The sequence below is a fragment of the Malus domestica genome, chromosome 03, assembly GCF_042453785.1.
Source record: "Malus domestica chromosome 03, GDT2T_hap1".
Taxonomy (NCBI): domain Eukaryota; kingdom Viridiplantae; phylum Streptophyta; class Magnoliopsida; order Rosales; family Rosaceae; genus Malus; species Malus domestica.
Genome location: NC_091663.1, coordinates 15,335,573 through 15,350,429, shown reverse-complemented (window position 1 = coordinate 15,350,429; position 14,857 = coordinate 15,335,573). Strand labels below are relative to the sequence as shown.

Genomic DNA, 14,857 nt, shown 5'->3' with positions numbered 1-14,857 from the left:
GTCTTTTGAGTCAAGTTAAGTCTTATTTTCGTCCAAATCACTTGTTAGGTCTAGAATTGAGTCAATTTCATCTAGTTTTGCTGTTCTGAGTGTTTTAAATTAGTTTTGAGTTTATAGAATCTAGTTTAGTGTTTTTGAGTCTTATTTGTGTTGATTAGCATCCCTAGTTAATCCCTGGTCTAAAACGATCCCTACTTGCTTAATACTACAATTGTCATCAATATGGTTTAATTTGTGTGTCCAGTTAATTTTCACATCAAAAAGTGCCAGATTTATAGAATCCCAACGGGCAATATCATAAGCTAGGCCTGGCCAAGGAAATTTTGAAGTTGGACCGGGCCGGACCTTTTCATGACGTGGCATGAGAGCTAATATGCCAAATCAGCAAACATCTTGCTAGTTGGCACAAAACCACTGGTTCACTACGTGGCATAACCAGCAGGCTGCTAACGTGCACCCATCCTACTTCTCATCCGCCGTTGGTTTCCCGAGAAAATCCCCGAAAAAGAAAATAAAAAAAAAAAAACCGAAAATCACCACACCCCGCTCTCTGTATGGCGGTCCGAGCCTCCGTGTCGCGGTTTCCGATCGACGCCGGGGCCCACGAGAGCTCAGGCATCCCATGGGGCGTTTCGGTGACGCCGTTCGCGACGAAGGACGAGAACGGCCAGTGGCCGGCGTACGGATCGGACGGCCAGCTGCTGCCGAGGTGCGAGAACTGCTGGGCGTATTTCAACACGTTCTGCGAGCTGGATCAGTGGTCGTGGAACTGTGCCCTGTGCGGAAACCCCCAGGGGCTTTCGTCTCAGGCCATTGCTCGATACTCGCACCCTCAGTCCTGCCCCGAAATGATGTCCTCGTTCGTAGATCTGGAGCTTCCTGGTTGGTCAATTTCCCACACTTTCTTATGATTTAATTTTCTGTTTGATTGCTGAGAAAATGAACACAAAGTCGAAGTAATTTATGTTTTTATTTTTATTTGTTTTCAGTGCTAATTTATATTATTTTTGTCATTTTCGCCCGGTTTATTGTGCAGTAGAAGAGTCGGATGAAGTAATGCAACCTCGCCCAGTTTACGTTGCAGTCATTGATTTGTCCTGTAAGTGGTTGAAGTATTGGTCATTCATTTGGAGGAAGTTGTAATGTATGTACTGGATGATTACAGTGGATCACATTGGATAATGGCCATTCATCTGTATAATTTGGGATAATTGTCCTCGAAATAAGGTTGATGATTTCTAGTCATGTTGTTGGGCCGCATTGTTGTTGTTGACAATGAGAATTGGTATCCAATTAGGTTCTGTCCAACTCATTTCTCTGCTTTGTTTTGGATGCTGTAATTTCTCCTAATGGTTGATATGTGGGTTTAGTTGGGGATACGTATTCTAGGATATAGAATTCGAAGCTTAATGTCATGAGTATACATGTCACTAGAGCCAGAAGTTTTTCTTTCGATTACTGTTACCTTTTCATGAATTAGAAAGGTGCTGTTCAGGTTTGGATATGGGTGAGGGTGTCAACTCTTGAACCATGTTTGGATCGCCACCATCTGGTTCATTTCGTTTTAAATTAACAATTATGTATTTCAAAATGCTTATTTTGGAGGGTATTATTTGAAAGACTCACATGACTGTATTTCCAAGGCTATACATATGAACTTTGGAGAACTTAATTCGATACTTGGATCTTTGAGATTTAACGTTTTTACATGCGTTTTGTTTGCATCGTTCTTCCATGCTTGCCAGCTAAGCAAAAAATTCTCAAGGACTTTAATATAGATGATTAAAAAACACATATTTGTAGGAGACCATTTGGAATTGACAAGGAACATTAATTTAAGTGTTCAAGCATTGTAGTTGCACCTGGAATGGAAATGTAAGCACATTGTCGGCTATATTGACATAGTGGTCGATGTTGATAGTTTCAATGTTTTTGGTTGGGCTACATGGATGAGGAAATCCTTGGACTCCATCATTGTATAGGAAATAGTTAGTTGTATCATATCTAATCAAATGTTTCCTTCACTTGGCTTTGAGTTCTTCAAAAATCAAAGCCTAAAGATCTAGTTAAAGAGTTACAATATGAGAAAGATCTTCTGGCCATGTATCTTTTATGCATCTAATCTGTGAATTCTCTTCTTGAGATGTTATTTATTTTTAATTGGTTATTTATTTTCAAATCAGTGACATTTATGTTTTATGGATTTTACTTCAGCTTCAGAAGAATTTTTGGAACTTATTAAAAGTGCATTGCTGGCCTCCTTGGAAGGTTGGTTGATAATTGCTACTTGAAATAGATTTTATTTGTTTCATTTCTTCATGATGCTGTACCTGACAACTAAATTCTCTCATTCAATCTTCTTTTTACAGCTCTTGGGCCCGGTTCTCTGTTTGGTCTTGCTACTTTTAGCCACAAATTAGGGTTGTATGATGTTCAAGGACCTATACCAGTTGTAAAGAATGTTTTCATTCCACCGGAAACAGATGGTACCCTACCAATTGAGCTTGAAGATGTCATGCCATTGTTACAGTTTTTGGCTCCAGTATGTCAGCCACAGTGTTTAATGACTTTTATCTTCTTTTTGTGCAATATATTTCTCTGCACCCAAATTCACGGTGGTATATATATTTTTGGTTTGTTAGCTAAATTCAGTAACTTCCTTCCAGGTGGAAACTTGTAAGGACCGTATTGGATCTGCACTTGAAACGCTCAGACCAACAACTTCATGGGAGAGAACTACAGCAGCTGGTCAAGGAATTGATGGTGTTTTGATGGGCGGGCGAGGGTTTGGGGTGGCAATGGAAGCACTTTTGAACTACCTTGGATCTGAGTATGGAAGTACATTTGCATTAGGTGAGGAGATGAATTTCGTAGCTAATAAAATTGTAATATTTGGTCCAACAACCATACCTATGAGTAGTGTTTCAAATCTTCTTCATATCATCAGACAATGTAAAATCATGACGTAGGTTTGTTGTCTCCTCCTTTGAATGTAACTGCAGGTAGAGTCTTTGCCTTTTTGTCTGGTCCTCCTGATTATGGAGCTGGGCAACTAGATACAAGACGTTATGGTGAACAATATGCTAGTAAGGGAGAGGATGCGGACCGTGCATTGCTTCCTGAGCAGACACCATTCTACAGAGATCTGGTAGTTAATCTTCCGTATCTTTGTTGCTGTATGCTGGGGATTTTTTTGGAAACCTAAGCATTGACATATTTTACAGGCTGCTGTCGCTGTTCAAGCAGGTGTTTGCGTGGACATTTTTGCTGTTACAAATGAGTATACAGATTTGGCGTCTTTGAAGTTTCTAAGTGTAGACAGTGGAGGCTCATTGTATTTATATTCGAACACTGATGACTCAACTCTTCCTCAGGACATGTGAGTATGCCTCAGAAAATACAGTGGTATTAGTTTGACAACAGCCCAATCTGGCATGCTTCAAATCAAATTGAATAATAGTCTTAATTTGGCATGCTTCAACCACGCACAACGCAACCCACAAGGCCTGCCTCTCTCTATGTGTAAATATTGCACAAAATGGGCCCTTAAAATGTTACAAATAGTTGTTTTTTCTTTTTTAGTTGACAGTAAGGTCATAAGCCTTGAGCCCATCAGGCCCCAAAATCCCAAAATGCCTCTCAAACTCTTCCCCATTTTTCTCATTCGGGTAATGCTAGGGAGACTAAGTTGTAAACAAAATTTTGTAACCTAAATGACGTGGAAGTTGATGATTGGATTATTACTTAAGCGTTGATACACGTGCTTATTTCTATTGGTGACACATCATTTAGTTTGCAAATTTTGTCTACAAATTTAATCTCCCTAGCATTTCCCTTTCTCATATGAGCATACCTCAGAAAATAGTGTGGTATTATTTTGACTTGCATACATGTCTGTGTGTGATTATGTAAATTGGAGATGACACATTGGGTTTTAAATATTATGAATAATTTGATGGATGACTTATGTTTATTATTTATATAAGTAAACACGTTTTATCAATACATTTAATACAGTGGACTTCTTCATCCATAAAATAAATGACAAACAATATAGATTTTCGTCAATTCTTAATATTGTAGAGAGTAGTAGTTCGAATTTCTAGGTTATGATGATTGTCCTATGCATTATTTGCAGGTACCGAATGCTAAGTCGGCCATATGCTTTTGGTTGTGTACTGCGATTGAGGACCTCATCTGAATTCAAAACTGGCCACTCTGTGAGTGTCTTGTCGTTTCATTTTAGAGTTACAATTTTATCATTTTCTTATCATATATCGTTTGTTTATTTTGCAGTATGGTCATTTCTTTCCGGATCCACAGTATGAGAATGTTCAACACATTATCTGTTGTGATTCTTATGCGACATATGCTTATGACTTTGAGTTTGAAGACACCAAGGGATTTGCAAAGTAAGTATATTCCTCAGATGGCCATCAGGGCATCTTTATTTTGGCTAAACACAAATGATTCTTGATAGCTTTCATTTGACTTTGAGTTTCGCAATACCAAGGATCCTCAGTGGTGTTTGTTTGCAGCTAATTATTCTAATATTGAAATCCCTAACTTGAAACTCATACTTTCTCTTCCTATTCTAGTTGCTATTTTCTTTTTACTAAAGTTGTAGCATGGTCCACGAATTCTAGTTTCTTGGTCTGCTTACCTTAAAGATATCTGAAAACACATGTTTCCCCAAACCACAGCCCACCTCCATCATTTGTGGGGGAGAGTTTTACTAATTGATCAGTGCTTTGCATACCAACTCTCCAGTTCTCTACCTCAAAAAATTTTTTCATTAAAGATCCTTGTTAGTGCCTTCGCCCATGAGCGGTAGGCCTCGGGTTCGAGACTTGGGAGCAGCCTCTCCATAAATGGGGGTAAGGCTAGCCGACATTCACCTCTCCTAGACCCTGCGTAAAGCGGGAGCCTTGTGCACTGGGTACGACCTTTAAAGATCCTTGTTAGTTACTATGTCAAGTATTCTAGATTTTTCTATGCTCGTAGTCAATTAAGTTTTGAGAGAACATGAAGTAATTACAAAATATGGGCACCCTGAAATTTGGTCTATAAAATTTTAATATTTCATTACAACCAATGAAATATTTCTAGAGAAACTTTAATAAATAAGTATGGGGAAGAAATATTCCTCCCTCCTGCTGCTGCTTTTCTCAATTGCTCAATTGACTCAAAATCCACAAATTATAACCAATTAAATATTTCTAAAGGGATTTCAGTAAATGATCTTTTTCTTTTTGTGAAAAAAGAGAGTAAAAGATCTCCTCCCTCCTGCTGCTGTTCTTCTCCTCCTTCCAAACCCACCCCCCCCCCCCCCCCCCCCCCCCAAAACCAAAAAAAAAAAAAAAACCCCTCCCCTCCGCCTGCCATGCTCCTCCCCCATTGTCTTCTCTTGGCAACCATTAACGCAATACAGGTTAATCATATATAGAAGAGTGAATGCTACTTTCAAATACTATGAATTTTACCAATCATCTGTTGCACATTGTAGTTCTTAATTATTGGCCAGAATATTACTGATTTCTATCATTTACGGATGTAAATCCGTGCTTGTGTGATGTGCATTCTAATCCAATCCTGGGTTCACTATTGTATTTTGCAGACATGGATCAGAGCCTCCTATTATACAGATTGCATTTCAATACACTGTTGTACTGCCTCCTAAGGAGCTCTCCGATTCAACATCCGTGTCCTCAAGTAGGTATGGTTAGTTTTACAGACAGCCTATGTTCTTAAATTTGTAATCATCTTACTACCACAGAAGTTATCTTGCTTTTTTAATTCAACATTACATTGCATTTTGTCTATATACTTACATTGAATTTGGTGTCAAATAGTTATTTAACCTAAGTATGTTAATAGAACTTAGAAGCTACTTCTCTCATGCTTGCATCTGATTGATGCCAATTTTCAATAATTAAGCCTTTTCATCTAATATTTATTTTCTCCCCTCCATAATTTTTTTTTTCTTTATGTGTGTTGCCCCTGCCAACTTGCAATTATGATCACTTTTTGATATCTAACATTTAATATTTACTTTTGGCTGAGCCTGCTAGTTTTTTTTTGTAGAGGCAAGTATTCCCTTAAACGACGACTAAGGATCCGAACATTACAATGTGGAGTTGCCCAAAATATGAATGAACTCTACGACAGTGTTGATCCTGAAGTAATCCTGTCACTGCTTGTTCACAAGGTATACACCACCAGTTCTGTGCCTTAGATTGTCATATTGTCTTTTATATGATTACTAATATATTACTGCTTGGAGTGAATTAACTTGATGTTGGGTTCAATTGCTTAACCTTTGCTCTAATGTGTTGTTAATTCCATAAACTTAAACTGTATGGTTAATAGAATTCACAATGGAGAAACAGATAAATATTTGGTGATAAAATAACACACACTTCAAAAATTTGGGCATGTTGTGGACTAGAACTCTCGAGCATTATTATTGATGCGTCTAGAAACTACTAAAAGTTAAAAAATTCTTTGTTCTTATCACTTAGCATTTCTCACCAGCAGTTTTTTTTTGTTCTATAGGTTATACTAGCCTCTTTGGAGCAAGGAGTTCGGGAAGGCAGAATATTGCTTCATGATTGGCTTGTGATCCTAACAGCTCAATACAATGAAGCGTATAAACTAATTCAATACAAGAATGGGAGTGCAGGAACTGCTCAGATTGATGTTGCATTCACACAATGTCCAGAACTGCAGTCTTTGCCCCGCTTGGTTTTTGCATTGCTTCGAAATCCTCTGCTCCGTTTTCATGAAGAAGGTGTTCATCCGGACTACCGAATCTACCTGCAGTGCCTTTTCAGGTATTTGATGCACATACTGATATTACTAAAATGTTTTCAAGGATTTTGTTACTGGGTTTGAACTATAAGATTAAGTTATGGAACGTGGTTTTCTTTTTCACATCTTATGCATCATCATATGCTATTTTGTGTGACAGGACAAAGTCTATTGTCTGAAAAACAAACAAAAAGGTTTTTTGTTATTATTTGATTCCCTGTCTTGTCTTATGTATTTTTGTGTTCAAAGAAGATTGAAATTCTTCCTGCAGTACATATATATTACTGCATTTGATGCTTGAAAACTTTTTCTCTTCTCACTTCTGACGAAGCATAAACTTCACAATTTTCTTTTGTGGAAACTTTGTGCAGTGCACTGGAACCAAGTTCACTTCATCGTGCCGTGTATCCAGTGCTGACCTCCTATTCTACTCCAGACAAACAAGCATACCCACGCCATTCACTGAGTCGTGCAGCGCTGATTACCAGTGGTAGTCCTATATTTTTCCTTGATGCATTTACGTCTCTGATTGTGTTCTATTCCTCAACGGCAGACCCTTCACTTCCTTTTCCTCCACCTCATGATTGTAAGTTATATATAATTTCCAGAAGCTTCTTAGCATATAGGTGGTTATCAAATTTGAAGGAATCTGGCAGTGCTTTTCTTATGACGTAAGACATCTATTAGGTTTGTTGCGGACTGTGATCAACAATTTGAAGAAAGAGAGATGCATCACCCCCAAACTCATATTTATCAGAGGAGGGCAGGACGATGCTACACCTTTCGAGAATTATCTTATTGAGGAACAGGATGTTGACGGAAGCGGTATAACGAGCGTTATGGGTTTTGTTTCCTTTCTGGAGGATGTTACGCAGAGTGTGCTAGAATACATGAAGTCTGGTATCTGAATTTAATCACAAGGTACAGGAAGGGGGTGCTTAAATCACATAAAGTTGTTGGTACCGAGTCTACTGACAACTAGCTCTGTCTGGCCATCGACATTGAGAGTGTTTATTCTGCTGGTCGAACCAAATGTAGCGAGGGTTTCTAATTCTCTTTTATTCGAGAGCACCGTGCGTGGTACAAATTACCCAGAAATCACATTTACCTAGTTGTTGTAAAAGATAGTTACAGGCAGTTAAGAGCTCAACTTTCTGGTCAAATCATGAAAATATGAGTGGTAAAAGTTGCTTCTGGATTTTCCATTGCTTGGATTTAGAACCATGTAGTTTTCATGAAAGTTATGTTATACATTCCTTAAATCCTCAGTGGTGAAAAGTTGAATGTTTTGTTCATTCCTTGTGGAACAACTTTTAACTGTTTTCTTTGAAAAAGTGCTCAGCCAATGCGATGAACACCAACAGGTAACTGTTGAAAGTTCAATGATCGGGGGACCTAATTTTTGACAATCAATTTGCCACTTTTATTGTGGCACATATATATATAAATTTAAAACTATTGAAGATGTTTATATGTAGCAAATAAATGGGCGAATATAGTCCCATAAAGAAGCACTAAAATGACTACTATTTAATCTAATTGTCATATGATTTTTATTTTTTGGGTGAGAGGATCTTTGGGTGATTTGTGATGTTAATTAACTTTTGGTCTATATATTATAATGAAACATTTGTTATAGAGCCATCCCCAATCATGAAGAGTTAATAAAAGACGTGAGCACAATTTAGCCCTCAAAAATGTAATTTGTAAGGAAGAGTAACGGGCAATTTTTACTATACGCACTCCAACTAATAAAAGATATGAGCATAATTTGGTTTCACGTGGTTATCTGTGTAGATCTTCCACGTTGGCTAGAGGAAAAGAAATTTAAGAGTTAAATATTTTAATTTCACTCCAACTAATACCAAGGCATTTTGTGATAAAACCCCACGCTTCGAACTGTGTAGGTCATAATTAACAAGTTATGGACAATATAGGTATTGTTGGAAGTAGGCTTTTGGCCAGTCTCTCTAATAATTTAACTTGGTATTAGAGCCAGAAAGTGGGCCTGTACACCCACGTGATGGGTGGATCCCCTTGGCCTAATGCGATGATGGTGGGTCCTTTTGACCCCGCTGTTGTGTGAGTCCCTTTGGCTCTACGTGGTTGCTGATGTATGCATCTCCCACGTGCGACCCACTAATTGAGTCCTACATGAGAGGGCGTGTTGGACATCCCACATCGACTAGAGGAAGAAGAGTTTAAATATCATAAATACACCAACTAACACCGTTGCCTTTTGTGATAAAACCCCACACCTGTCGAACTGTGCAAGTGGTAATTAAGAAGTTAGGGACAATATCGGTGTTGTTGGAAGTAGGCCTTTTTCCCATCTCTTTGATAGTTTGACAGACCTCTATGCCAGGTTGATGTCTGTTGCATGTAAACACATTGAGTTGTGACGTCTCGTTTGTACCTTTCTCATTTTTTAGGCAGCTGGTCTACCTGTATATACAAAATCTTTATCCGTTGGCCATTTGGACTTTGTTGGCAAATCTCTAATTGACAAGAAAAAAAACCATTATATATGTATTTAGGATGTATCAAAATAATTTAGAACTTTTTTAGTATAGGTCAACAAATAATTTAACACTTTCCCAAATTACAAGCGATAACCTGCATATGAAGTCCTACGCGCCACTCTTTAGAGCAGCTCCAGCCCGAGGGACATGTTGAGGAATAGGGCTTGAATGCTCGAGTGATGTAGCCTAGCGTGCGTTGGAGAGCGAGCCTGAGCAGGCCTGTGGATTCGTGCCTGCCCGAGAGCCCGAAGGCAGTTTGACTTGGGCTGACATGGCATCGAGATGTCGTCATTCATTCGCTTTGGCTCTCTCTCTATCTTTTCTCACAGAGTTTTACAGAAGGTTTTGGATTTGGGTTTTCTCTGAGGAACGGAGGAGAGTGAAAGAGGAGGCTGCGTGGAGAGATTTTATGTCCGCTAGCTTTGATTTGGTGGTGTTTGAGGCTCCGCCGAAGCTCTGAATTTTAACTACTACTTGCTCTACCGTCTGCTTTATGCTTCTTTGCTTTTTTCGGCAGAGATTCAACTCGGTGATTCGACCTTTTTCGATGAATTTGAGACCAAAAAGGTATGTGGGTTTTTGGTTATTTTCTCTAAATCTTTGTTAAACCCTTGTGGGTTTTTCGATTCTGGGTTGATTTTTTTTAGTTTTTTTAATTTAAATCTTACTAGTTGTTGAAATTTGCAGGATTTGTTATGGATTGCAATATTTTGGGGCTTTTCATATAAAAAAAAAATATTTTATTGCCAATTGCTAGGGCTATTCAGTGTAGGGCTATTCAGTGTAGGGGTGGAGATGCAAAATGCGGTAACTATTCACTGGGTGGATAACATAGTGGATGGCCCTAGGGGCCTCCACCACGTTGGAAGTGCTCTTATGCCAATGGAGGCAGGGCTCATATCTTAATCTACATGCTCTCCATGCACGCATCCATATCCGTTTCCTAGTTAAGAAAGAAAGAAAGAAATCATCAAGGGCCTGCATGCAGTAAGTTGCTGCACAATTTCTCATATTTTTCCGAGAAACACAAATAAGGGATTGATCGGTAGGTAGGACCGACGGACCATTTACAAATCAGAAATACGTGTTCACGATCAGAAGGGAGGTGCCTGCCGAGGAAGAAGAAGAACAAATAAGAAATTAGGCATGTTAATGGCACACGAAATCCAGTATATAGTTTCCTAGCTGCAACAATGAGAAATGAAAACTTACGGCCTGTAGAACCACGTTTTTGTGTATATATACAAATGGTCAACACGTTTTGACATTAACCGTGTAATTTCCACTTAAATATCATAGCAAATTAATCCTCGCAGCTCCACAGGAAAGGGTAGCATGATGAGTTGAATGTTGAAGCCCCACCCCAAACTCCAGCGTTACCCAGTTCAAAATACACACACAGGGTGGCTTCCCAGTGAGTTCTAACTTCAAACTCTTTAACTACACATTACTATATCTTCAAATATTAATGAACCAAGTTATTAATTTGACTTTTCAACTATAAGGTATTTCAGCTTAAAATTTAGTAATTTAACTAAACAATTGCTACACTTGCCACATTTTCATAACACATTCGTACCACTTCTTTAATAGAGGTAGGGTCCACCAACATATGCAGATCTTATCTATTTTATAAAGGTGCTAGTACCAATATGGTATGAAAAATGTTATAAGAGTAACATTTTTGCAATACATATACAAGGGACGATTGTAAAGCCAAATCCAGCTCCATACAATCCTAAAAGGGGAATATAAAACTCTATATGATTTTGGTTTAAGGTTAGTTTTTAATAATTCTACATGTGTTATAATTTAAGAAAGTGTTAAGGAGATCAAATTTTAGACCATCATTTGCAGACCGCATGATGTGACAGCTGATGATCATGTAGTCTACAAAAATTAATCTCTCTAACATCACCAAATAATTTAAGTTATTTGCTACACTGCCGTAGCATGCATGCCGCATAGTATTGTAGACATCACATTAAATTATTCTAATAATAGGTATTCACGTATGATTTTATGAGTCAGATGGGGGATACACATTTTTTTAACACACATTATGACATTTTCTTAAGGCTCACTCTGTTACGTTTTTCACACTCATTCATATATCATTCTTGCACAAAATTAAACAAATCTAAAATCATTAATACATTCATTTATAGTGAAGAAAATTGACGAATGCAATTCTAAAAAGAAATACTAAACTAACTAGCGTTTAGTCCAATAGTCATACATGGTTTTGGATTGGGATGATATTTGGTGGAGATAGATGGTTTGAATTGTTGAAATACATTATGGAGTAAGTCTTAAAAGATGTGTGTAAAAAACTGTGTCGACTATATATAGACTAAAAATATTTGTAGCTAGTGGAGGTACTTCTTGCCGTGATAAATTATGACAAACTCACCATCCTTCATGTTAGTTGAACTTAAAACCTCTTATTACGTGATTTGCTACAATACTTATATATATATATATATATATATATATATATATATATTCAATGGCTTCAGCAATTATCATTACTGCTTTCTAAACATTACACGAACTTGTAGCTTGCATGAAGCGAGTGAAAATGAAGGGCCTTATTTTATAAGAAAAAGGGCCAAACGTCAAAAATTTGAAAGTAGCAGTTTTATTTGGAGTGTTCGTGTAGCACTACACAAAAACTACTATCACAAGTGATTGCTTAAATTTTCAAGATAATATCAATTTTACGGCCATGATAGTATTCAAATTAATTCAAAGTCAATGTATTCCCAGAAAATACAAAGAAAGTGATACTGATCAAGTTTTGGAATTTAAATTAATTAGCTACTTGGAATTTTGGAATTATGTACTATGATATAGTGGTAACTGTTAAGCAATATGCAGAAAGAGAATAGAGAGATCGCAGAGGAAGAAGAAGGAGAGAGAGAGAGAGAGAGAGAGAGAGAGAGTGAATTGCACTTGTATTTTCTTGATTAATTGAATGGTTACAAAGGTACAGCTACTATATAGATGAGTACTGAGCTAATAGCCTTAACCGACTCAATCCCTTACCAACAATCCTAACTAATTATTCTAACAGTCACATTCCTAACTGCCTTATCTATTTGGCTAATGACATGTGTCATGATCCACACCCTCCATATCCTATATATTCTAACATCCCCTCGTAAGCTCATGGTGGTCCAAGCATGAGATTGTTGCAATGAGTATTGAACAATGGCAAACTCGTACCTTTGGTAAGTATGTCAGCAAACTGCTTGGAAGAAGAGACAAACTGAACCAAGAGCTTCTTGCTTGCAACCCGTTCTCTCACAAAATGAACATCGACTTCAATATGTTTTGTGCGCTGATGTTGAACTGGATTAAATGACAGTGCGATTGCAGTAAGATTGTCATAAAAAAGAACTGGTGGGTGAGGAATTTGAACTTGTAGAACCTGAAACAATTGTTGCAGCCAATCCAATTCAGCAGCAGTTGATGAGAGAGCTCGATATTCAGCTTCAGTTGATGATCTTGATACTGTTTGTTGTTTCTTTGAAGTCTAAGAGATAGGATTGTTACCAAGAAACACAACCAAACCTATTGTAGAACACCTATCATTAGGGTCTCCAGCCCAATCAGCATCACTAAAAGATCTGAGTGTTAAATTACCTCTTGTATATCGAATTCCATGTGTCATAGTCCCTTTGAGATACCTCAAGATTCTCTTCACAGCCAAATAATGAGAAGCCATTGGAGACTGCATAAACTGATAAACTTGGTGAATTGAAAAGGCTATGTCAGGCCTTGTAAAAACCAAGTATTGTAAGGCACCAACAATACTTCTATAGAGACTAGGATTATTAAAAGGTTCCCCATCATCCTTCAATAATTTGTTATAAGGTAAGCAATGAGTTGCACATGGTTTTGAATCAAACATTTCAGTTTTCTGCAACAAATCTTTCACATATTTCTCTTGAGGTAGAAACAACCCTTCATCTGTTCTTGTAATTTGTATCCTAAGAAAATAATGGAGAGACCCCATATCTTTGAGATCAAATTCTTTTGTTAAATCTATAATAATCTGTGCAATCATCTCAGTGTCATTTGCAATGATTATGATGTCATCTACGTAGAGCAACAAAATCACAAGTGAAAAACCAGAACTCTTGACAAAGAGTGATGAATCAGCATATGTATTGTGTAGCCCCAACTTAGGTAGAAAACTTGTGAACCTGTCATTCCAAGCCCTTGGGGCTTGCTTGAGTCCATAGAGGGACTTGTGTAATTTACAGACTTTAAGAGGATGATTATGATATTCAAAGCCCAGAGGTTGGGACATATAAACTTCTTCTTGAAGAATGCCATGAAGAAAGGCATTTTTGACATCTAATTAATGTAGAGGCCAATCATGATAAGCTGCCAAACTAATACTAACCTGACAGTTGTTGGTTTAACAACCAAACTGAAGGTTTCCCCATAATCGAGTCCATGCTCTTGATTAAACCCGTTTGCAACTAGTCTCGCTTTGTACCTCGCAACTGTCCCATCAGAATTCCTCTTGATTTTAAATACCCACTTGCAGCCAACAGGGTTCTTATTGTGGGGAAGATTCACTAGACTTCAGGTTCATTGAGAATGTAAAGCTTCAATCTCTTCATTCATAGCCTTATGCCACACTAGTTCTTTCAAAGTTGACTTATATGTTGCGGGCTCTGTTGTAGTAAGATCAACCCCTCCAGAATCACAGATTGATGAATATAGGGCTTTATGCTTCACAATACCACTTTTGGATCGAGTTTGCCTCAAATGGAGATTCATAGGTGGAATCTCAAGAACAACTTGAAGTTTTTTAGGACAAAAATCAAGTGCCATAAGAGATGGTAAAGAGGGAGATGGGGTAGCAATAATGGATTGTGGTGTGTTTGGGGTATCAGTCTTATAGGAGCTAGAAGAGTGAGACAAATCTATGGACTCAATAGATCTTTGAATTGACTCTGTATGCATGTGAGGTGATTGACAATGACATGGAGGTGACTATGCATGCCCTTGAGGTGATTAAGATATAGTAGATAGAGTATCTCTAGATCGAGATGAAGTTTGCACTGTAGAACTTGAAACTAGTGAAACAAGGACATTATGAAGGTTTGGAGTTGGTAATGGTGCAGTGTCAAGTGATGGAGTCGGAGTAATGACTTTAGATTTCGGGTAAACTGGTAGTGATGGAAATGGAAACTCAAGTTCATTGAACATGACATGTCTAGAAATGTAGGTTGTTTTGGTTTGATAACAAATGTATCCTTTATAATGAGGAACATATCCCAAAAATAAGCACCGAGAGGTTTTAGGTTGCAGTATAGAGATATTATATGGTTTAAGGAGAGGATAACAAGAACAGCCGAACACCCTTAAGTGAGAAAGTTCAGGGACAACTTTATATAGTAGTTCAAAAGGGGAAGGACAATAGTTGGCATTCTATTGATCAGATAGGTTGCAGTAAGACAAACATAGGTTCAAAATAATGAGGGTAAATGAGCAGTTTGCAACAA

General features: G+C 37.8%; 1 protein-coding gene across 1 annotated transcript; it reads left to right on the top strand.

The window, feature by feature from the left end:
• The first annotated feature begins 399 nt into the window (after positions 1 to 399).
• Positions 400 to 8,105, top strand: LOC103424668 (protein transport protein SEC23 D). The gene is made up of 14 exons (XM_008362761.4): positions 400 to 882; positions 1,037 to 1,099; positions 2,215 to 2,268; positions 2,370 to 2,542; positions 2,667 to 2,853; positions 3,003 to 3,148; positions 3,225 to 3,379; positions 4,139 to 4,220; positions 4,297 to 4,412; positions 5,618 to 5,716; positions 6,085 to 6,208; positions 6,556 to 6,833; positions 7,182 to 7,396; positions 7,498 to 8,105. Exons 1-14 carry the CDS (start codon positions 555 to 557, stop codon positions 7,716 to 7,718), a joined length of 2,241 nt encoding a protein of 746 aa, XP_008360983.4. The 5' UTR covers positions 400 to 554; the 3' UTR covers positions 7,719 to 8,105.
• The last annotated feature ends 6,752 nt before the right edge of the window (positions 8,106 to 14,857 follow it).